Source organism: Pleurodeles waltl, chromosome 4_2, assembly GCF_031143425.1.
Source record: "Pleurodeles waltl isolate 20211129_DDA chromosome 4_2, aPleWal1.hap1.20221129, whole genome shotgun sequence".
In the NCBI taxonomy this organism is placed as follows: domain Eukaryota; kingdom Metazoa; phylum Chordata; class Amphibia; order Caudata; family Salamandridae; genus Pleurodeles; species Pleurodeles waltl.
Window position 1 is genome coordinate 554,395,193 of NC_090443.1, and position 25,426 is coordinate 554,420,618.

Below are 25,426 nucleotides of genomic sequence, written 5' to 3' on the forward strand. Positions count from 1 at the left end.
CACCGTCACAGACAGTTTCGTCGACAGAGATGAAGTGATGACTACCTTGATCGTCGACAACGTGACTGACAATTCCATTGACGAGGACGTCGTCGAGATAACCATCGTTGGAGCAGAACATGCTGTAAACATAGTCGACGTTGTAGCAGTCAACGATAAGGCCATATACACTCCTTATGAAGCTGCCGTCAATGACGCGGTCGTCAACGATGCTGCCTTCGGCAGTGCCGGTGTCGTACTTTTCCCAGATGGTTTCTTAAAAGTATGCTTAACAACAGAAGGTGGTGTGGGGGGCTCAGTAAAGGCTTTTTTAGTACATTCTGAGGAAGCAGAATGCTCTTTAGAATCTCTTTTGGAGGATACAGACCTCCTGGGAGAAGACCTGGAAGGGCTGTAAGCTTTGGAAGACACTTGCTTTATCTTTTTTTAAAGTTTTTTGCGGTGGATCCTCAGAATGATGAGCTTGAGGAGATCTGCCCCTTTTGTGGAGCTTTCTCGATGATGACTCCTCACTATCAGAACCAGAAACAGGGTTTGTTTTGGATTTAAATTTTTCCAGCCAAATCAGTAGCCTGCCCTATCTGTCCTTGAGGGTTTTGTTAGAGAACTTTCTGCATACCTTACAGTCGTAGACCACATGATCAGGATAAAGGCAATAAATGCAGTCCTTGTGTGGATCTTCGAAATGAAGTCTCTTCTTTCCACAGGTTTTGCAGGCCATAAAGAGGATTTTCTTTTCTTTGTCTGACATGTTTATAGTTTGAGGAAATAGAATTTCCCTAGACCAAGGAATAAGTTTGAAGCCTTGTGTGTTGAAGAAACCTTCTTTTCTGGTAGAAAAGCACTAGAAATAGATCCTTGAAGATTTAACTGAGTAGAGCTCAGTGGAGACTCCCTAGCACGACATGCGGTAGAAAATCTGAGGGACTGGAGCTTCCCACCGGAGGGTTCTAGAGGGAGGGGATGCCTGAAATTTGGGTTGGTCCTTTTTTCTCAAAGAAACAAGGATAGGCTACTAAAGTGGAAGACTTTGGGCCTTTTTCCATTATAGTTGCTACTACATTGCTATTATGATGTGCCGGGTACTCCCATCTCAACGACGGGGAATGATTCAAACGTGAATCTATGAAAGTTCCAATACTGGAGTAACGCTGGGTTATCGACCTCCTTATAGGCCCAATCATTTACTACACGGACTTGCGCCGATTCATAGTATTTCCGCACATTAGGCAGTGCAATTCCCCAATCATACCTAGATCTCTGCAGTGTTTTTAGAGATATTCTGGGTTGCCTGCTGTCCTATCAGGCTATCTATTTTAGTAAAGAACCCCTCTGGTATCTTATGTGGTGTATTTTTAATCACGTATAACATTCTGCGGGAGCACCATCATTTTAAACATGGCTGCCTTCCCTAATAGGGATAGTGGCAGTGGCTTCCAATGTTCCACGTCTTGTTCTAGTCGTTGCAGAAGGGGTGCCATATTTGCCTCATAATACTCAACTTCAGTATGCATTATCCATATCCCTAGGTATTTAAATTTGTTTCGCTCCATGCGGTGTGGCTACCTGAGGTGCGTACCATTCATATCATCTCCCAAGCGGGAACACTAGTGATTTATCCCAGTTAACTTCAGAGCCTGAATGTCTACCATATGTGTCGAATATTTATTGGAGGCTGTCCCACGTATTCGATATGTTGGACAAGTATAGTAGGATATCGTCTGTGTAAAGCGAAATGCAGTCCTCTGGTCCCTGATTACCCGGCAAGCACCAAATCAGTGGATCTACTCTTATCCAAGCAGCCAGAGCTTCAAAAGCCAATGCGAACAACATCAGCGATAGGGGGCAGCTTTGTCTGGTGCCCCCGTGATAGAAATCTTCAGAGACAGATGAACACTGAACCGCACCCTGGCGATCAGACGTTCGTAAAGGAGTCTGACCCATCTTGTGTAGTTCGGCCCAAAACCCATCCTCTCTAGAACACCAAACAGTTAGCTCCACTCCACTGAGTCAAATGCTTTGTTTGCATCTAGGGATACAATTACTTTGTCCACTGGTGCCTCTCGTGCCAGAGCCAAGTTATTGTGTAGGCGCCAGAGGTTCAGCCTAGTCGATCGGCCCTGCATGAATCCATTTTGGTCCTGGTGCACTAATTCTAAAATCACTGTCTTCAGCCTGTACGCCAATACCTTAGCCAATATTTTTATGTCCCCATTAATTAATGATATGTCCTGTAAGAGTCACATCTATCTGGCGGTTTCCCTGCCTTTGGGATTACTATCAGTCCCTGTGTGCATGTCCTCTGATAGTTTACCTATTCTGTACGCTTCGGACAGGGCTTTGTGTAATGGGACCTTCACTTGTGTTTTCAGCCTTTTAAGTAGTTTGATTGGGAGTCCGTTCGGACCGGGAGCTTCGCCTGACTGCATCTGTCCCAAGGCCTGTGTGATTTCCTCTAGTGCAATATCTGCTTCTAAAGCTACTTTGTGGGTGTTACTCAGTTTCCTTATTAGGCAGTCAGCAATGAACGCCCGGATTTCAGTTTCGGGGGCTGTTATGTGGGATTCATAAAAGTCTTCCAAATATGTAGCAAAAACTTCAGCTATCTCTCCGCTTGTGTGCATCAGATTCCCTGATGTCTGCCTAATTTCTTTGATCGTCATTTTGTCCCTTTCTTTTCTTCCCAACCACGCCAGAAACTTACCAGTTATTTCCTCCTTCAAAGATTCTTTTTTGCTATGCTATGTAGGTTTTTGCCTCATTTTTTGCCAATATTTGGTATTCAGCTCTTTTCAAGTCAACTGTACTCTTGTTAGTGTGATCCCCCTTCTCCACACGTCTTGTATAGGCGTATGATTTCGTCCTCTATTTTATCCATTGCAGCCCTCCTTGCCTGTCTATCCTGTATCTCCCCTGAAATAATAGTGCCTCTTACTGTTGACTTATATGCCTCCCATAGTATTGTTTTGCTTTGCACCAAGTTCCTATTTTCAGTAAAGCTTGACCTCTGGTTTATTAGTGAGTCGCCATGTTTCCATTCTCCATGGTTGTTTGGGTCTTTTGATTTGGAGATCTAACGCTATCCACAGTGGGGAGTGATCACTTATTCCTCTAGCCAAAAATGTTGCCTCCCTAAAATCTGCTGAGTGAGCTGCCTGTGGTGAAAATAGTAGTGCAGACGTGAGTGCACGGAGTGTGCCCCTGAGTAAAAGGGGTAGCATGTTTACTCTGGGTGTAAACTTCTTCATATGTGTAAGGAAATGCCTCCTTTGCATGGTTTCCCCCTGACATTTTGCCTTTTGTTGATGCCAGTTAAGATTGAAAGTGTGCTGGGGCCCTGCTAACCAGGCCCCAGCACCAGTGTTCTTTCCCTAAACTGTGCCTTTGTTCCCATAATTGGCACAGCCCTGGCACCCAGATAAGTCCCTTGTAAATGGTACACCTGTTACCAAGGGCCCTGATGCCAGGGAAGGTCGCTAAGAGCAGCAGCATGTCTTATGCCACCCTGGGGACCCCTCACTCAGTACATACACACTGCCTCACAGCTTGTGTGCGCTGGTGGGGACAAAATGACTAAGTCGACATGGCACTCACCTCAGAGTGCCATGCCCACCTCACACTGCCTGTGGCATAGGTAAGGCACCCCTCCAGCAGGCCTTACAGCCCTAAGGCAGGGTGCACTATATCACAGATGAGGGCATATGTGCTCCACAATTCCATAACGGCTAAACTGAAATCTGGGAAGTTTGGTATCAAACCTCTCAGCACAGTAAATGCACACTGATGCCAGTGGAGAATTTATTGTAAAATGCACCCAGAGGGCATCTTAGAGATGCCCCCTGAATACCAGTCCGACTCCTAGTGGTAGGCTGACCAGTCTCTGCCAGCCTGCCACGACCAGACAAGTTTCTGGCCACATGGGGAGAGTGCCTTTGTCACTCTGTGACCAGGAACAGAGCCTGTACCGGGTGGAGGTGCTTCCCACCTCCCCCTGCAGGAACTATAACACCCAGCGGTGAGCCTCAAAGGCTCATGCCTTTTGTTACAGCACCCCAGGGCATCCAAGCTAGTGGAGATGCCCGTCCCTCTGGCCACTGCCCCCACTTTGGCGACAAGGCTGGAGGAGATAATGAGGAAAACAAGGAGGAGTCATCCACCAGTCAGGACAGCCCCTAAGGTGTCCTGAGCTGAGGTGACCCCTGCCTTTAGAAATCCTCGTTCTTGAGATTGAAGGATTCCCCCAATAGGATTCAGAATGTGCCCCCCTCCCCTCAGGGAGGAGGCACAAAGAGGGTGTAGCCACCCTCCAGGACAGTAACCATTGGCTGCTGCCCTCCTGACCTAAACACACCCCTAAATCTAGTATTTAGGAGCATCCCAGAACCCAGGAAATCAGATTCCTGCAACCTGAAACAAGAAGAACTGCTGACCTGAAAGCCCTGCAGAGATGACGGAGACGACAACTGCTTTGGCCCCAGCCCTACCGGCCTGTGTCCTGACTCGAAGAAAACTGCAACAGCGATGCATCCAACAGGGACCAGCGACCTCTGAAGCCTCAGGGGACTGCCCTGAACCAAAGGACCAAGAAACTCCTGTGAACAGCGGCTCTGTTCAACTACAGCAACAACTTTGCAACATTCTTGCAACTTTTAAAGACCTCACTCTTCCCGCCGGAAGCGTGAGACTTCATCCACTGCACCCGACGCCCCTGGCTCGAACTCCAGAGAACCAACACTACAAGGAAGACTCCCAGGTGACTGCGAACTCGTGAGTAACCCGAGATGACCCCCCGGACCACCACAGCGACACGTGCAGAGAGAATCCTAAGGCTCCCCCTTACCGCGACTGCCTGTAACAAGGAACCCGACGCCTGGACCAAGCACTGCATCTGCAGCCCCCAGGTGCAGAAGGAACCGAACCTCAGTGCAGGAGTGACCACCAGGCGACTCTCTGCCTAGCCCAGTTGGTGGCTGGCCCGAGAAGCCCCCCTGTGCCCTGCCTGCACCGCTAGAGTGACCCCACCCAGGGTCCCTCCATTGAATCCTATACAAAACCTGATGCCTGCTTTGCCCACTGCTCCCGGCCGCCCCTGTGCCGCTGATGGTGTGTTTTGTGTGTCTACTTGTGTCCCCCCCCAGTGCTCTACAAAACCCCTCTGATCTGCCCTCTGAGGACACGGGTACTTACCTGCTGGCAGACTGGAACCGGAGCACCGCTGTTCTTCATAGGCGCCTATGTGTTTTGTGCTCCTCTTTGACCTCTGCACCTCACCGGCCCTGTGCTGCTGGTGTGGTACCTTTGGGGTTGCCTTGAAACCCCAACGTGGGCTGCCTATGACCAGGAACTTGAACTTGTAAGTGCCTTACTGATCTGACAAATTAACCATTACTTACCTCCCCCAGGAACTGTTGATTTTTGCACTGTGTCTACTTTTAAAATAGCTTATTGCCATTTTAACTAAAACTGTGTATGCTATTGCTGTAATTCAAAGTTCCTAACTTACCTGTGTGGAGTACCTTGCATTTTATGTATTTACTTCAAATCTTGAACTTGTGATTCTAAAAATAAATTAAGAAAAGAGATTTTTCTATATAAAAACTATTGGCCTGGAGTTAAGTCTTTGAGTGTGTGTTCCTCATTTATTGTCTGTGTGTACAAAAAATGCTTAACACTACCCTCTGATAAGCCTACTGCCCGACCACACTACCACAAAATAGAGCATTAGAATTATCTAATTTTGCCACTATCTCAACTTTAAGGGGAACCCTTGGACTCTGTGCACACTATCTCTTACTTTGAGATAGTATATACAGAGCCAACTTCCTACAATATGTCACATAAACCTGTTGCTTGCGTGAACCCTTCTAGTCTACCTCTTGTCCCACTTTCCTCTGGCCGGGAGCTATTTCTGTCTCTGCTGGTATCCATGACAAGGTTAAAATCCCCTCCCAGTACTACCAGGGTGCATGGGGCTTCAACTAGTATTTCTCCCACTTTTTTAAGCAACCCGTTTTGAAGGCCTGGTGGGGCATATACATTCATTAACAGTATCTCCTCTCCTTTCAGTTCCCTAATTATGGCCGTGTATGATCCTGGTCTGTTCGTCCAGGTTTCTTTTTCGGGAAATAGCAGTGACCTGTTAATTAAAATAGCTACTCCTCTCAACCCAGAGGTGGACTGTGCCCAGCTGCCCAGTCTATATCTCCCTCTAAGCATGCACTGATGTTGTTGGTCTATCAGGTGTGTCTCCTGAAGGAACATTATATCTAGTTTGTCTATTGCGTGCTCTTTGAACAATGCTCTGTTTGACTCTGTTTCCCAGCCCTTTAACATTCCATGTTTGTAGCGATATGCTTTGTGTCTGCATCATGGAGGATGTAGTCTATATGTGTTTGCGTGACCTCCTCTGTATTTTGGTGTGGGACCAGGTTTCGTTGTGAGACTGAACCCCTTTGTAACTTGCCCCCCTCCCTACCTTACTGTATGGTGATTCCTGAACTAACCAACCCCCCAACTAACAGTATGTGTCATCCCCAACCTCAAAATCAAACAAATGTTTTCTGCTTTCATCACCTGGGCGCAGTGGCCTCCCTTTACGACATGCACATAAGGGGTAGTTCTCTGCTCCACCATTTCGTATCAAGCGTCTATGTATTCCAACAGTATCGCCAATGGGGCTATCGGAGCCCGAGGCCTCAACCAGCCTTTTTCATCCATTCCAGTTCTCGTCTTCTTTCTCTCTCTCTCTCTTTTTTTTTTTTTAACCCCACATGTTCTCATGTCATAGATGTACCTACAGGTAGTTGTTCCTCTTCTGTTTCCTAGCCTATTTCTGTGCAGTCAGTGTTTTTTTCATTGCTTTCAGCTGGCAGTACTCTCCATTTATTATCTGTTTGGGTGAGCATGTGCATTTGCAATTCTTTGACCACCTTATTAAGCGTCTTTTTTATTTGTTCTTTAGTTGGTGTTGTGACGATCCGTCTCTTGTCTTCGTCCCAGTGTTTGACTGATGTGCGGTTTCTCCCATCTCCCTTTTTTGTCCTCGGTGTTGGTCCTGTTCCCAAGCCCTGTTCTTCTAGCCATGTCCAAGCTTCCTGCGTAGTTTGCAGAAAGTATGTTTTCTCTTTTAGTGCCACGCGTAGGTTTGCTGGGTAGATTAGGAAATATTTTACTCCTTGTTGTTGCAGTATCTTCTTTATTAGTACATACTCCTCTCTTTGGTGCTGCACCACGTTTGTGTAGTCTGGATATATGTGGATTTCAGCATTTTCAATAAACCACGGGCCGTGTTTCCTCGCCATCTGTAGGATGATGTCCCTAAAATTCATCAGTCTTACCATGATTGGTCTGGAGGGAGCTCCTAGTTGCCGAGCCCTGGTTGGGATTCTGCAGGCTCTTTCTACAGAGATAAAGTTGGATGGCTTGCCTTATAGTACATTATTTATTAACCAGTCCTTCGTGTACAACTCGATATTGTGTCCTGTTTTCTTCCGGCAGCCCCACTAGCCTTACATTGTGTCGTCTTGACCTTCCCTCTGCATCTTCCAGCCTGGTTGTCACCTGTTGTTACCCCAGTTCCAACGCCTTACATTTCTTTATGAGATCCGCTACTTTGGGTATGGCTGTCTTTATCTGCTCCTCCGTGTCTTTGACCTGGTCCGTTAGTTTCTGCTGGTCATCTCGATGCAGACCCACTTGCTCACCACCGCTGCAAGTTGAGGCTCCAAGGACTGTTTTATGTCGTTGATCGTCTGTAATATAGTTGCTGTGTGGGTTTACATCACTCCTTGCTCTGTCTTCTTGGCCATTTCACCCACTCCCAGCGGTATACTTTTCACTCCTACTCAGGGTCGCCTGGCGCGCCCTCTTTGTACCCTCCTCACCTCTGGATCCCACAGTGCTTTCCTCTTTGGGGTATCTTGTCTGCAATTGCCAGCCTACCTACGGTTGTGCCTGTTTCCGTCTGTGACAGCTGCCGCTCCGTCCGACTTCGCAGCGATGTCTCTTGGCAGCCGCCATATTATTTTCCCCTTGCCACCGGCTCTGGATCTCACTTTCCGTTATCTCTCACTTTTCTCCGACAGCACAGCGTCTCGGTGCAAACAACTTGTTTTCAGAAGGCCAAACCCATGTTTTTAGGGTCTGCCTGTCCATATTTTCAGGATTTATGAGCCTCTGGCCTCTGTCTCCCGGAGCTCTAAACTCTGCGTGCTTTGCCATGCGTGGCCGCACCACGCCCCTGCTGATGTTCTTTTTGCTTATAAACAGTGGCCCACTGAGAGACAGTTGCCATTATAGTAACTTTCATTGCCACCAGCGTTGTCATCTCTGTCAATGTGGATGTCATTTGCTTCTTCTTAGATGATGAAGACATTTTCACGGCAGATGCTGAAGTCATCCTTGACACACTTGTCGACAGTTTCGCTGACATTGTGCTTGTTGACATTTTACTCATCAATAGTTTACTCCTCAACGATGGGTCCATCTTCAGTCTTTTCAGAAGACAAATCCTTCAAAGAAGGACCTGAAGGCTCAGATCTGATTTAAAATTGTTTTTTTTTGAGAGGGGGACGAAGAAGAATCCCTCTTTCTTGAGGATTTGTCAGTCTCAGTTGTTTTTTAATAATGCCTAGACGTTTTTGAAGGCTCTGCAGAAGAGACAGATTCCTCATGTCTTTGCTTTATAGTGAGCAAAGATGGTTCCTGACACTCTTCCCCAGAATACGAATTTTCCAAATCCTTTTCCTCTTGGAGCCATAGAATAAGTCTTGCCTCCCTACCTTTAAGGTCTCAGATGAAAATGTACAGCAATGCTTACACTCCTTAGGATTGTGGGAGAAATACAAGAAATAGAAACATTCCTTTAGAGGATCCTTTGAGAATAATCTTGGTTTACTACAAAATTATTATGATCTAAAAAGACGTTTTTTAGACCCCTCAGACATGACAGTTTTTGTAGGAAAAACACAGCTCAGATGGTACCTTAAGATTGTTTGAAGAATAAACAACAATAAATCTCTTTGAAGAGGCCAAAGTGACCGAAAAGCAATGAAGAACTGAAAAGGACTCAGGGAGGCTCCTTCTCACATGAGATGAGGTTAGCAACCAGAGGTATGGTGACCCTGGAGGGGAAGGGTGTTGCTCTCTGATTGGTTTGAATTTGGACATTCTAAACCAATGTGAATTGATTACCAATGTTACTCGGTTTTGTAGTGTTTTCAATTGTTTTCTATTCATGCTTCTAGCTATTACAGTGGGACTACCACTAAGACTATGGGGAAGATTCAAGCATGTGAATCTATTAAAGATTCAATACTGGAGAAGTTGGAAGACTGTGTTTGAAAGTCTTGCAAGCTCCAAACTCTTAGCACCAAACAACGTGGGGAGTGTTTATGTTTGTGTTAAAGGTTGGTGTTTTGTAGAGCTCTATCAGGCTTGGCTGCTCCACCATACGCCAACAATGGGTAAGATCCATAAATAAGGAATATTTGAGGATGCAAGACCCTTAGAAGTAAGAAGATTCCCAGACTGATTCAAATGCAGAGATGGACTCTTGGATCAATTGTGGACAACTCATGTCATTATAATCTGACATGATAAATAGTGTGAACAGGTCACAACCTTGCTTTGTGTATTAGAGAATTTCATCAAATTAAACACATTAGAGTTTATTGCCCACTACATACAGCAAAGTTGGTTTCTGGGCAGCCCAAAATTGAAAAAATCTAGTATAGGAGAAGTCTAGTTCAAATGAAATACTAAGAAATGGAAAAAACACACAATTACAACATCCAAATATTCATGGTTAAAACAGCAGTAAAATCCGTAAACCAAGGAAAAGACTGTTTTCAGAACAGATGGCAGTGTTTTGCCAAATAAAACAACTAATTAGGTATAAGCCAATATTATTCTGGAATTTATGTTGGCATAATCAGTTCTGAATTACAGTCAGTTTTAGCTGTGATGCTTAAAGGCCATTGTCACTTGTTAAAGAACTTGCCTGGAAGAAGTCATAGGGCGGGAATTTATGAAAACATGCTGATCACTTCAATACAAGCCATAGTGCATCCATCAAAACAGACCAACCATCTGGTCTCTGAGGTCTTTCCAAGCCGGTCTGTGGACTCTGAATGAATGCTGCAGCACAGAATAACACCCTTCTACATTTCCACAACATATCTATTTTTATTCACCTTACTGTCATGAGTGATGATTCCAAGACTCTTTGGCACTGCATTTTCATATTCCTGAAGAGGGGAATCCCAGCAGGAAAAGTCTATATCAGGTGGCAATATTTCAAGTTGCCGATCTTTCTTCTGCACATCATTCATTATTAACTTCTGATCTAATTAGGGGAAGTAGGGGAACATTTACATGTCAAAATCAAAACTGAAAAAAGTGAAGACTATATGATCTATAAAAACTGGGAAAATTCAAAAGAAAAAAATAAAGCATATGCAATTGAACTATTCAACTGAGAAAAACAATGTTTTGTTCATGTGAGCGGCCCTGTTAGAATGTACTGCTGCTCAGTCCAATAGGTTATTTTCTAACAGGTGACTTTATATTACCAAACAAGAAACTCCTTTGGGTCCATAAAGTGCTTCATTAAAATCACTCAAGACAGAAGACTCAATCACCTTGCACATTTTTCTTATTATCCTGGAGTCCTGAGGCAAAAGAAACTAGAAGGCCCAACCATCTTGTGCATTTTTCCCATTACCTCTGTGACTTAAAGCAGAGGGAATAACTGGCATGTATGTGGTTGTGAAAGAAGTGAGCACTTTTGAGGAATCAGAGTGCAGATGAGAGTTTAGTGAGTAACTTGCAAATTCACAACCAAGCCCACTTTCTTCATGCACGAAGGACAATTTCAAAGCAAGAAACAACAAAAGGATGGCAAATGTGAAGTGGATAAGTCACCTATTTGAATAGGCTTTTGAACATGGCCCTACCAATTGGGTATCTGATATAGAAACTATGTTCTAAGGAGTAATGTTTGCAGAATGTATGAGGAACAGCCAATGAGAACCTGCAAATAATGGTACTGAATACCATACATTCTGTCTTTGAGCTATTTAACTCAAGCCCCTGCTCTACAGAAAAAGTATTAACATAATTTAACCACTGCTGTAGCCCCGGAGGGGATTTTGATAACAAAGTATCATCCACAAGTAGTAGGGCGGGCATCCAACTATTGTCCACTTTTGGTGAGGTCCACCCATCGCTGTCCAATCAATCAACTACCTTGTTTATATGCAGGGGGAACAAAGCTAAGCCAAGGACGCAGACTACCTAACTCCATGATCGATCCTGAATAGATCTGTCAACTGTACATACTTCCCCATCTGACTTTGGCACAATTTTCCAAGTGTAATCCTATTAAAATGTCCAACAGGTTTGCAGGTATGCCCATTCCTTCCAAAACCCTCCAATACATGCCCCCCTGGTACCAGATCAAAGGCAGAAAGCAAAACGAAAAAGGCAAGATAGAGTTTGCATCTGCCGATTAATGAGATGTTGTAGCAAATATAGTTAAATCGAAACACCAGACCAATTGGGCTATTACTTCAAAAAACAGCCGAAATTCCGTCAAAACGTTATTAGTTTGCATCCAATCTTGTAAGTGGACCAACACCTGATTACAATAGATTGTTTATGATGCATCAATCTGGCTAATTGGTATGTAATTGGCTTTTTTATTGCATTGCTGTTTTTTATATATTGGAACTATCTTACCCGATTTCCAAGATGGAGGAATCTCCATTCCCTGTAGGATCACATTTAATATTAAATTAATGTATGGGCCATATATAAACCATTTGGATTCATTTCGGTCCAGGGGCTTTAGATGCATGGCAAGATTTTATAGTCGCCACAATTTCATTTAAATAAAATTGCAGTTGGCTTTGATCACAAAGTTCAAAAGCATAGAGAGGATCATTACTTTACGTTACTGGCTCTTCACTACATGAATATATGTTACCAAAGTGGACGACCCACTCCTGTGGTTGAATAGGAACCTCTTTTAATTGCTGTAACACAGTCTGAGGCAATTCCTCAAAATAATCGACCATCCATAGTTAACATTACAGAGCACATGTTTTCCCACTTACTGATTTCCCATTCTCTTTGATTTAGCTAGTTCACACTTATAAAGTGATCTACACCTTGCTCACTTGGACCTACACTTCGACTTAACTGCCTTTAACACATCTGCTTTAGCTTCCATGCAAGAGTTATTATTTCAGGACGCCTCCCTTTGTGCATTTTTGGTACCAATTATTTTTTCTTTGGTCTAAAAGATCTTTATGAGTAGAAGACTTCATGATTCTCCTGTAATGCTAGTATTCTCTGTTCTGGGCCTCAGACAGGAAAGGTCTAACTGCGGAATCCTAAACTGACTGTCTAAGGTTAGGTCAATAGGAGTTGTCACTATGGGTACAAAAGTTTTGTTAAAATCAACCAGCACTACAAAGGAACCTTCTACAATTAAGACTGAAAGGGCATCAAGTACTTCTATTAGCACCAGGGTCTCAGCACTTCCATCTCCCACCCGAATCTAAACATTAAATATTGTCAGACTAGTTCCAGAAAGAAAAACTAATCTGATCCCAAATATGTCTGGTGAGTTAATCCTAATATGGTAATTTTGCACTGTATCGTTGTGTAAACCCAGGTCGCTAAGCCTTCTAAGTGTCTTCCTCTGCCAGACTGGGCAGCATTATTACAATAGGAAGTGAACCTGTTCCTACATACAGGGGCAAGACATCACGTTTCATAGGCATATGTCAAAGGCATCAACAAAATGAAATGTCCCCATTCTATTTTGGGTAACATCTTGCTGATCCCAACCACATTCTATGAAATCTTTTTTATTTGGTTAAGAGGGCTCTCAATATAATTACTCGCCTCCCATATACTAGCCACCTCCCTCAACTTATTGCTGCCAACAAAATTCACTTTGTGCATGGGGAGAATTTCTCTGCCTTTTCCCCTAGAAGGGCTACCAGCTCCGTCAATGCCACTTATTAAAGAATCCAGGCACTCTATATTGGGAATCAAGGGCAAGGATAGAAGCCCTTGCTCAGATTCCAAATATTTCTCCCCATTGATGTCTTTAGCCCAATTTGTTTAAGGGCTATTTGGGATTCCCAGTCAATCAACTGCACTAGTCTCCATTAACCTGGGGATCCCTTGCTAACCTTGGACGTCACAAATTTCTGGGCTGCCAACTAAATCTAATGCAGCTAGGAATTTATACTTGATCTGAATTTGGGAGTTTGCTTTGCATATTGTACGTCCACCAATCACCATTAGTCCATCCATCAAATCTGTGTGTTTTAAGGCTACCCTTTCTGTGTTCCGGGTGTCTCCTGGGGCTGAAATTCTCTCAATATCAGATATATCACCCATAATAATTGAAAAACACTGCTGCACTGCCTGGAACCAGTATGTGACTTTAGGTAGTAGGGAATCCTTATCTTGTTTTACCCCCTATGCAATCTTGGCAACCTGGCTTAGGAAGACTGTAATATGACCCGTACTTGCTGGGGTTCGGGTGTAAATCCCTCTATGGACCGTCCCCTTGGTTCACAAAGTATGAGGATAATGGATTAGGGATACTCAGAGGCACACCACCTCAAACCTTGACCCCCATTCCAAATCACCTTTCTTCCATTGTCATCAGTCCCAAGTTAGATTTCTGCCATAATCTTCCCCTGTTTCATAAGAGTCATATGATTTCTCAGGGGGTTTTAAGGAACAGGGCAGGATTGGGGATTGGTGCTTACTCTGGGTTTGGGCCTGGGAATTAGGTGCAACAGAGCCACATGTCAAGGTTTCCAAACACGTTTTTCCACCCAGAACCTTTTCACCTTCACCCTCACTCGTTTTGACATTTAGATTTTGATCTAGCACCACCCCAACCTTTTACTCCAAACCTGTTATAACTTCCTTAAGGGCACCAACTTCTTCCCATATCCCAGCAATGATGGCCATTAGACTTTCCAGAACCTTCTGAAAACCCTGTTGCTCACCCGATTTACTCTCGGTAGTGTTTGCACCCTCCTCTTTATTAATCACTTCATCAATATACAGGGCAGAAAAACGGTTGTTACACTTAAGTGCCTAGGCCTTCCTGTTCTGGCAACTGAGCCCCAGATTCACAGGTTTGTTCGGGGGTCATTTGGAAATTGTCCCTTTGGGTATCGCAGCCCACGTGGGTCTTAACTTGAGCTTTCTCAAACACTGGGGTAAACACTTATTTTCTTTGCTTATCTGAGGGCTAGCATGCAAAGACAAGCCATCAGATGGCATGGGGAGCTAAGAATGTCCACACATTCAACAAGTAAATTGTCAAGCTTGTCTATCACACAATTGTCTCCTGCCATTTTTTTTACTTTGTGGACCTGTCACTCCCTTGATGGCCTTTCTTTTACCCATTCTATTAATTTCTTTTGTAAGCACAAATTAATATTAGAGCTACCCATTCCCCCCAGAGAATGAAAACACCAACCCTAGCTCAAGAGAACAAGAGCCTTAGGGTTCAAGTGCCAGCACTAAGAAAGGTTTAGCCATTCTCCCTCAAGTGTCACATTAGTAAGGGAGACATCATACACAAAAAGAGTCCGATTCATGTGGCCAATAGGGAAACAACTTTGTACAGAGTAAGAGGACAAGTATTTTTACCACCAAAGAACAATGACAATGAAGTTTGGCTAAGCAAAATCCTTAGGCAAGACGTTTGGGGGGGGGGGGCAGATTCTTCTGGGCTTTGATAGGACCCAACTGGTCCGGTCTTCATCCGGGCATGACCTGCAGCAAGGCAGAGCACTTCTCTAATGCTCTTTAAGCGGGCCCTTCCTTGACCAAGGGTAGTCTGGACAGTGGAATCCTCTCTAGTGCGAGCAGGGTCGAATGGTATCTCATGGGTAGCGCAAAAGCAGTTTGTTTATGTAGCGCTCCTTAAGCTGACCCTCCCTTGACCAAGGGCAGTCTGGACAATGGCTTCCAATCCAGTGCAGACAGGGTTGAGTGATGACACACAAAAAATGAAAGGAGTGACAAAAAACCTTCAATAGTCACCACAGCAAATCCTTGCTGGGCTAAAGCCAGGACTAAAGGGAAAACATTTACAACTTTGCCTGTAATGGGACTGCATGGCGGAAACTATATCACGCCACAAACTTCTCCCAGTGCCTGGAGTAAACAACTTTTGCAGAAGACGGAATAAGCCTCTTAGAGAGACCCTCTTTGGGAACTCAAGCATTCAAAAGTGACCACACTGCATGCTCGCTGTTGTGGCAAACAGATTGAACCCGAGTTCTCCCCACTGATGGGAAAAGCCCTGCGCTGCCACCGGGTGCAGCTGCCATTTGTGATCCACTAGGCACTGCAGGCTGAGTTTCCTCAACTGGGAGTTTATAGATTCTGCCAGGTGGTTCACTACTAGGGAGATACCCTGTCAACTCAGCCATTTTCAATGGCACAGCACCAGAAGGCACATGGCTTAGGACCTCATTCCGCCCTCTTTGCTATAGTACAACATAGAGTTGGTGTTGCCTGTGAGAACCTGGACCAACCTCCATCTGAGGGGCATTAGGAAGGTTTTCAACGCCAAGTGAACGGCCTGCAACTCCAACAGGTTGATGTGGAGGTGAGTCTCCATCAGAGGCCAGAGTCCTCTAATTTCTACCTTTCTCAGATGACCTCCCCAAAGCAATAGTGATGCATTACCACTACCGTTTTTTTGCTGTCTCCTCTGAAACTTGATGGAATCTGACATGTTCCCTCGGTGCTAAGTCCACTGAGAATTCAGGTCCTATTGCAGAGCCCATTTCGTAATCTGGCGTAGTAGACATGCAGGATGAAGGAGGTCAAGAGGCCAATAAGTCTCAGAATCACTCCCACAGAGAACCAAGACATAGGCTGAAACATCAACATCATAGCCAGAATGCCCTGGGATTCACTGAATCAGATGGAAGACTCAAGCTATTCAAGGTAGCTTTAATGAACGGGAGCTTCTGCAAAGGAGTCAGGTGTGGCGTCAGCATGATGTTCAAGATCCCTAAAGATGAGAGATCTGTCATTGCCTGAAGGTGGTCTATAACTGAATGTGGTGAGCCCACCTTCATTAGTCAGAGGTCAACTATGAGGAAGACCAGTATCGCCAACCTTAAAAAGGGGTCAGGCAACCACAGCCATCACTTTCGTGAAATAGTCGTGAAAAGTCAAGGGTCACTCATGAGGACGAAGAGAAGCAAGGGGATTTGATAATGCTCTTGGCCCACATTGTACTATAAGTAATGTAAGCCTGCAGGGCAGGAATGTGAATATAGGCATCCTGCAGGTCAGTGCTACTATGCAGTCTTCTGGATCCCAGGTAGATAGAACTTTAGTCAATGTCAGCATCTTGAATGTGTTCTTTTTCAGAAACAATCTGAGAGGGCATTGATCTAAAGTAGAACCAAGACATCCATCCTTCCTTGGCATCAGGAAATAAGATTAAGAAAATCCAGCCCTCATGCTGGGAGATTTTCTATGGCTCGCTTGCCTAAAATAACCTGGATCTCCTGCCTAAAATGGAGAAATGGTCCTCCAACAGCTATGGGATATGCTGCTGTGGAGGTGAAGCTTGGTGATGTCTTTGTACCAAGCCTCTTCCAAAGCTTTGTAAGGGACAAAACTGTTAGGCATAATGCCACACGACAGCAGATAGGCTGAGGGAGTGCACTGAGGTGCTATTTTCCTTAAAGTGCTCAAGGCCAGAGTCTGCCTTATCTCTGAAGTGATAGGTGCCATAAACTGGCAGATCCATCAGTGATGCCTGAACATCACTAAAGAAGTCTATGGAACTCATCAAGGTGCGGCGTTGAAGCACACACTTGTACTGACTGTCCTGCTCAAGCAGTAAGTGGTATCCAGCCCAGTATGGATGTTATACTGTGCTATGTCCTGACCATATAGAATGATAAGTGCAAGGTTGGTGCAGTACTCTTCAGGTACAGTAAGTGTAGAGCAAGGATCGCCTCCATGTGAATTGAGCCTTTAACAGGAGGACTAGTAGGGCTAGGTTAGGGTTTAGTCCGCTTGTTGACGTCTGGAACACCAAACGTTCAGGTGCAGGGTGTTGCAAGAAGAAAACAGGATCACCAGGGGTAGGCCAGTGTTTCACGGCAACTTGTCTATTCACTGATGGACAAGTGCAAGACATGGACCAAGTGCCAATTAATGTGTCTATCAGGGCTTCATTAAAAGGGAGAAGTGGTTCTGTGGAAGTCTACTCAGGTTGCAAGACCGCCATCAGGACAATAGTTTAAACTTCAACAGAAAGGAGTTGCAGATCTAAAACCTCAGCAACTGTCTCATCACCACAGCGGAAGATGCTGATTCCTCTGTGGAAGGCCCAGGGGGAGGAGTTCTACCCGTGTCGGGAGAGGGACAAGTCATGCTTGTCATTTCCAGTCACACTGTGTTTACTGTGTTTTGAGTCAGAGGCAAAATAAATGTGAAGCGTCCTAGGGAAGAAAAAAAGTTACTTACCTGTAACTACAGTTCTCCAGTATTGGTATCTTTCATAGATTCACATGCTTGAATCATACCCATCGACAAAGTGGGAGTCCCACGGTATTCTAAAATAGCAGTATTAAAAAACTTTCTACAGAAAACAATGCTAGAGTGCTCTCACTTTACAGCTTATTTGCTGCATTAAAAAACAACCAAAAGTCCAAGCAATCAGCAACAGCACCCTTTGGAACCCTCAGCACAGAAGCTCCAGTCTCTCAGTTGTTCTACCACATGTCCTGTGAAGGGAGTCTCCCTGAGCTCTGCTCAGTTATTGTTTTCTTCAGCTTCTGAAATATAAAAATGTCAGATACTACCAAAAAGGGACTCTTCAGATCATGTAAAACCTGTGGGTAGAAGAGATTACATGTGGATGAACCACACAAAGCTGCCTTTAATGCCTCCTCTGGTCCACAAGCCAAAGGACTGTAAGGTATGCATAGCCTTCTCTTCAAAGACCCTGAGAGATAGAGAAGCAATACTTCTTTTGTGATTACAGAAATCAAAACCACAGGGTGATGTCTCTTCAGAGGACAATGATTTAGCCTCTCATTCTCAGAGCACTTTAGCATTGTTTTTTTATGGAACGTTTTTAAATACTGCTATTTTAGAATACCGTGGGACTCCCACTTCGACGACACGTATGAGTCAAACATGTGAATCTATTAAAGAACCAATCCTGGAGAAAGGCAGTGTTCGATCTGAGTCATTATGGACCAGCTGCACCAAAGGTCACAGGGCACAACATTGGTTGAGATCACCACAGGTGTACTTGAGTCTGGTAAGACAGGGGTTCCTTCTTCATCATCAGTGTTGAAGAATCAGGGTATGGTAGGGACAGTTCTTTCCGAATCGAAGTCAGGTCGGGCATCAGCCCTGGAGTCAGGATGGACCAAGTAGCTGAATGAAGCAGCACTGAGTACAAACCCACCAATGGTAGCCCACTGGAAGCTCCTCAGATTCTTGGGGCCCAAAGGAGCTCCAGAGGGAGCCAGAAGGGTGCTGAAGTTGCACAACATGGCTTCCTTTTAAAGTCTCTATTTAGAGAAGCACTGCTGACGGACCCTGGAATTCGAGTTGCATTGGTATGAGCAAGAGGAGACCCCGGAGGCATTTCAACGTTCTTATGGCTTCTCTGGATGAGAGTGGCGTGACTAGGGAGAGTTCACACTTCAACTTCTTGTGTTTCTTTTTTCACTTGGACTTACCTGATGACTTGGATTATGAAGAGAATGTTTCACATAATCAGGCCTGCATTCTTGCACAGTACAGGCCCTGGTGGGCCTTCCTATGATATTCAGCTTGGCTTTGTGGCCCTTGATTACTTTGAGGTTCATTCTGGTGTAGTTCCCACAGGATCTGGAGTTGTGTGAATACCTTAGGCACCAGAGACATATCTGGCGGGCATCTGTCACAGACATCTGCTTGAGACAGACTCAACAAGGTTTAAACCTTCTAATACTTGGAGCAGACATGTTCCCTTGCACACTATAGGAATATTTGTGAACATTTTGTCAAAAAGATGAAAATAAAAGTTGCGGGGCAGGCTCCGGGTCCTTGTTCCAAAGGAGAAAGAAAGAAAATGACTTTAGTGCTCAGAGATACTCATATATGTGGATCTAGCATCACTTCTATGGTGGGGTGAAGTCAGCACTGAGACACACCACAGCATTAGGCAGAAGGAGCCATGCTGAGAAAAATCCCCAGAAACAGTCATACACTTTGAGGTACTCACAACATGATGAATCTGCAATTAGAAGTATCCATCAGAACATAAAAGATTCCAATTCCATGACTGCATATTGAAGCTATGTTTTTTGCTTTTCTGTTGTCACTAGTTAAATGTCACTGAAAGCTGGCAGTTTCACAAGCTTGTTGCCAAAACAATTGGAAGCAAGGATCTCTTTTTACTTTGCTAGTATTTTTCTACTATCCCTGGTATCTTAAGGTAGGGGCACTCTTGTGGGCTAGGAAGCTTGGCCATCTCTGTATCACTGTTACTTCCTCTCCCTCATGCGATATAAGATATATAATTTATTTGATGTGTGTTTTAATATATTCACCAGACATAGGCCCTGGCGGTCGGTGTTAAAGCGGCGATAATACCGTCAACAGGCCGGCGGTAAAAAAAAAATGGAATCACGACTATGGTGGAAACCGCCAACACAGACAGCCACTTTGACACTCCGAACGCCATGGCGGTAGAAACAAACACTGCGGCGGTAACCGCCAACAGACAGGAAGAAGACAATGTACCGCCCACTGTATTACGAGGCACCAATCCGCCACCTTTTCCAGGGCGGTACCACTGCCATCAAAAGCACGGCGGAAACAGTACACAGAAGGGAAACCACTCAGCCCTCGACACCCAACGAGGAACCACAACGCCATGGAGCCCGAGTTACAGGTGCTACCAATGTTGGTTTACCTCCTCTTCTACCAGGAGCAGCAAAGACAGTGGAGGCGGCGACGACCACGTGAGTACTGCACCTAGTACACAGGGGAGGGGGGGAGGAAAAGAGTGACACACACACGAAACACCCCCCTCCCCACCCTCACCCACAACACAATACACACAAATACATGCTGCAACATCACATATACACCCCGTAAACCTCTGGAAGAAAGCAAGGACAAAAGGAAATGATTGTAACGAGGGTAATCATCTAAAATTCAGATATGGAAACAGGTCTGTAACAGATCAGTATATACAAATATGTACAGCAACTACACAAGTCCAGATGGTGTTCCATTCATTGTCCGTGGACCAGTGGTCCCAAAATGCATGGGCGAAGCCCACACTTGATACCTGCCTCGAAACAGAGAGAACACTGCTGGGGCATCAGGTCGAAAAAAAACAGGCACCTCAGGGGGAAGGGGAGGTGGGCACCTCAGCCGGATGAAGGGACGACGCCACTGCTCCACGAGGGGGCTCCATGCCCCCTGATTGGTCCTGGGGAGTGCAAAGCCACAGTCTCACAAGTCTCTCAAGTGGGTGGTTTGCCCACTGTTTGGTCCTGGGGAGAGCATCTCTAATGGATCCTTTTCTCCACTGGTTCTGGAGGGGGCTTTGTGCCCAGAGTGCTTCATCCTGCCAAGGGCTGGGGTAGTGGATGCTGTTCTCCACTGGTTCTGGAGGGGGCATGGTGCCCAGAATGCTTCACGTGGTGTGTGGCAGTTCCTATTCCCGCACTTGGGTGTCAGAGCCATGAGATTTCCTGGGAACAGGTAGCATGATACCCCATGGCGGCAGAGACACACTGTGGCGGCTCAGCCTGCCAACTGCTGGTACTGCCAGTGCTGGCTGTGGTGCCTCATGTACGCTGTGCAGTGTCCCGGACGTCTCCTGCAGCCTCGGACGACTGCCAACTGGGGATGATGTCTATGTCGGCTGTGGTGGCACAGTCTGAGTGCGTCACGGGGCAGGTGGCGGTGGTTGCGGCAGTGTCAGCGGCGGACATGCTGGCGGTGGTGCATGTGTCAGCACCTGTGGAGGGAGACACCAGGATGTCTCCTGCAGCCTCGGATGGGTGCCCACTGGGGATGATGCTGGGGACTGGAGCCGAGGTAGCAGGCGTGCAGGTGGCGGTGCAAGTGGAGGTGGTTGCGGCGGGGTCCACCGTAGTACAGGTTGCTGTTTTGACCTGCAGACGAGGTGTCACCAGTCCCTCAGCCTGAGGCCCCGTGCCCTGAGCTGACTTCCCTTTAGCCTTGTGTCCCTTCCCCACCTTGGAAGTCGCTGCTGTGACCTTGGCACTGTCCTCTTCTGTCTTGGAGGAGGCCTTGCTGCTTGGTTGGTGCGGCCTGTCCTTACGGCATGTTGTAACCTTCTTCACCCTGGCAGGTGGCGGAATAGGGTGATCCTTGCCCTCATTAGGTGGCGCACTGGCAGCCCGGATGGGTGCGGCCCGCGATGTTACAGGACTTGCACGGACCACAGTGTTGGAGGATTTCGTGGCTGAGGTGCTGGGCTGGAATCTGGACATCCTGGCCCTAGGGGAAGGACCGGGGGGAGGTGTAGGGAAGAGGTCAAAGTTAGCGAGGAAAAGTTTTTTAGACACACTGGGACAGGAAGATGGAGGGGGTTTGGTAGTGGAGGAAGAGGTAGTGGTTGTAGGAGGTGTACGTCTGCTGAATTTGGGTGAGGGTGCATGGGCTGGAGGCTGTTGTGAGGTGGATGGCTATTGAGTGGGTGTGTGCCGGCGTTTGTGTATTTGGGAGGAGGGCTCACAGACACACTGGGAGAGGACACCGGGTACGTGTGTATGGTAGTGGGGTTGGTGACTGCACATGAGCGGTGTGTGGTGATGGGCGTGCTGGTGACGGAGGTAGTGGCTGAGGATGTAGAGCATGCAGGTATGAGTGGAGACGAGACTGGGAGGGAGGAGGAGGACACAGTGGAGGCAGTGGATGTTGGTGTGTCTGCATGGGGATGGTGCTTGCATGAGTGCCTGCGGGATGTGTGGTGCTTATGTTTGCCGCCATGTTCACTCTTGTGTGAGTGTGCATGCTGGTCTGATGGTGTGCTTGGGATAGGCTGAGGTAGAGGGGATCGGGTCTGGGTAGTCGAAGTTGGAGGGGGGAGGCTGGACACAGGGACAATGGCTGCCATCAGTGCTGAGGCCAGAGCCTGAAATGCTGTTTTGGGCTGCCACGCCAGAATGAATGCCGTCCAGATATGTATCTGTTTGCTGCAAATGCCTCTCAACATCCTGGATGGCATTCAAAACGGTTGATTGACCAACAGTGAGGGATCTCAGGAGGGCAAAAGCCTCCTCACTGAGGGCAGCAGAGCTGACTGGGGCAGGGCCTGGGTGCCTGGGGCGAAAGAGATGCCCACCCTACTGGGTGAGCGGGCACGGGAAACTAGATGAGGGGCTGCTGGGAGGGCGGTGCTGGTACGGGGGTGGCAGCTGTACCTGTTGTTGCAGTGCACACAGAGGTGCCCGCCACCGCAAGGGAGCTCCCATCAGAGGAGTCGTCGCTGTCGCTAGTGTCTCCTCCTATCCCCGTCGTGGAGCTCCCCTCCCCCTCCGTACCACTGTTGCCTTCAGACTCCGTACATTCATCCTCCAGGGCCATGTGGGTTGCAGCTCCCTCCTGCTTCGGTGCCACTGCTCCTACGCCAGATGATGCTAATGCACACAAGGAGAGGGTGACAAAACAAAAAGGTGGGAAAGACAGAGGAGAGACATGGTCAATGCCTGCAACAACACCACTGTTGGCAGACACAACACACAGGGAGCAGCCCTATGCACTAGGCCATGCACTAACAGTTCAGGGGAAAATCACATACCCATGGGGGACTGTGCCTATACCCATTTGCTGCACACCTGGAACCCACAGGAGCCTGACAAGGTGTAGAGGGCCACTACCACTTTTGGGGTTGGACTGGCACAGAGCATGCCTAACAATGGATCTACCCTGGCACGCTTGCCCTGCCCTAGGGGAACCCACAGCCCTCTTCCCACACCCAGATACCTCATTGAGCGGGCAGCGTCAGCTGCATGAGTCAGTACTCACCACCTTGTGGCTGCTGTGATGCCCTCAAGCACCCATCCAACTCCGGATATGCCACCGCCAGGATCCGGTACATCAGCATAGTGCAACGGGCACCCCTTCCACATTGGGAGGCCATCCCCAGTTGGGCCTCCACCGTCTTCTTGCTCTAGCGGCGCAGGTCCTCCCATCTTTTGCGGTAATGGATGCTCCGTCTATGGTAGACCCCCAGGGTCCGCACTTCCTTGGCAATGGCACGCCAAATACCCTTTTTCTGGTGGGCGCTGACCTAGAGGAAATGTTAAGTAAGAATGGATTTTACTCCCCCGTCCGGTTATTCTTACTCATTGGCCACAACCACCCACCCTGGCCCACAAACAAATACACTGACCATCCTCACATGCTGGCCTCTGCCCACCCCCCACCTGTATCTTCCATCCACGCCACTTCACACATTCATGTCCCATCCATCATGCTCACAGTGTACTCACCTGTTTGTCTGGTGGACCGTAGAGTTGCGTGTACTGGGGGAGGACCCCATCCACCAGTTTGTCCAACTCCTCCGCAGTGAAGGCAGGAGCCCTTTCCCCAGACACTGTAGCCATTGTTGCTTCCAGACTCAGGTCACGTGCAGTGTACGTCCTCTCCTGTTGAAGGTCAGGTATCAAGTGAGTGAACAGATAGAAAATGGCGGTCATGTCTGCGGCGGTGCGTACCGTCACCGCCGGAGTACACTGTCACTGGCTCCTGGAACCCATAGGGCCCAATGATAACCAATGCTGAATTGCGCCGCTGTCTTCGTCCGCCTACCGCAACGGTGTACAAAGCCAGCGCAGTTACCTCATTTCCCCTTGTCCCTCCTTACAGGTCAGGCAGTGCCATTTCAGGTGGCCACATGGCAGGCCACCTAACTACGTCACAGCAGTTTTGTGCAGGAATACGGACATACAGCGCTAAACACAGATAACATCACATTTGTTCTAGACACCCTTGTGAAACCTATGTGGTGTATGACCCTCTGCTCACCCTTCTCCTCCATAGGCCACGTCCGCTGGGGCAGATGATGAGATGGCATCATCCTCTGGTATACAGACCCCTGGTGGACCTGTCGACAATGGAAGACAGACACATCATCATCACCTACAGACTTGGTCGTGCCACAATCCATGAACTGTGTGCCGAGTTGGAGCCAGACCTGATGTCAGCTATCCGCCATCCCACAGGAATACCCCCTCTAGTGCAGGTCCTGTCAGTACTCCATTTCCTAGCCAGTGGTTCCTTTCAAACAACAGTGGCCATGGCATCAGGGATGTCACAGCCAATGTTCTCTAACATGTTGTCCAGAGTGTTATCTGCCTTGCTGAAACATATGCGCAGCTACATTGTGTTCCCTCAGGTGGAGGATTTGCCCACAGTGAAAGGTGACTTCTATGCCCTGGGACATATCCCCAACGCCATTGATGGTACACATGTGGCTTTTGTCCATCCCCCCGCACAAATTAACAGATGTACAGAAACTGCAAACGCTACCATTCTATGAATGTGCAGCTGGTGTGTTTGGCAGACCAGCACATCTCCCATGTGAATGCCAAGTATCCTGGCTCAGTGCATGACACTTACATTTTGAGGAATAGCAGCATCCCCTATGTGATGGGGCAACTCCAGAGGCACCGTGTGTGGCTAATAGTTGAGCCCAAGGTCCCATCACAGATTACATAGGTGTCTGGCTATAGTAGAGTCCCTAAGGGTTGGTGTATGTCTCACAGTTGTCCCTCTATATTTTCAGGTGACTCTGGTTACCCCAACCTGTCATGGCTACTGACCCCAGTGAGGAATCCCAGGACAAGTTCAAAGGAACGCTACAATGAAGCACATGGGCGGACTAGGAGGATAATTGAGCGTACTTTCGGCCTCCTGAAGGCCAGGTTCCGGTGCCTCCATCTGACAGGCGGCTCCCTATACTACTCACCAAAGAAGGTGTGCCAGATCATCGTGGCATGCTGTATGTTGCACAACCTGGCTTTGCGACGCCAGGTGCCTTTTCTGTAGGAGGATGGGCTTGATGTTGGTCTTGTGGCAGCTGTGGAGCCTGTGGACAGTGAAGAAGAGGAGGCAGAAGAAGAAGATATTGACAACCGAAACAACATCATCATGCAATACTTCCAGTGAGACACAGGTAAGAGACTGGCACTGCTCCTCTCTCCTCTCATATCAGACTACTGTAGGACATTGCATGATTCTGCCTTTTTGCCTCTGTGTATGGACCCTGACAGCTCACTTTGGCTTTCCATTTTACAAATATGTGTACCAATTTCTGCCTTCTGCTATGTTTACTGCTGCCCAACAACTGTCTAACATTGGT

The 25,426-nt window shown here is 46.9% G+C and overlaps 1 protein-coding gene across 3 annotated transcripts in view; it reads right to left on the reverse strand.

The window, feature by feature from the left end:
* TDRD5 (tudor domain containing 5) overlaps positions 1-25,426 on the reverse strand; it is a 1,060,335-nt gene that overhangs the window by 622,062 nt on the left and 412,847 nt on the right. For all 3 annotated transcript variants that reach the window (XM_069232097.1, XM_069232096.1, XM_069232098.1), the window contains exon 8: positions 10,194-10,345. In XM_069232097.1, the coding sequence (XP_069088198.1) occupies positions 10,194-10,345 (152 nt within the window). The remainder of the gene's footprint in view (positions 1-10,193; positions 10,346-25,426) is intronic.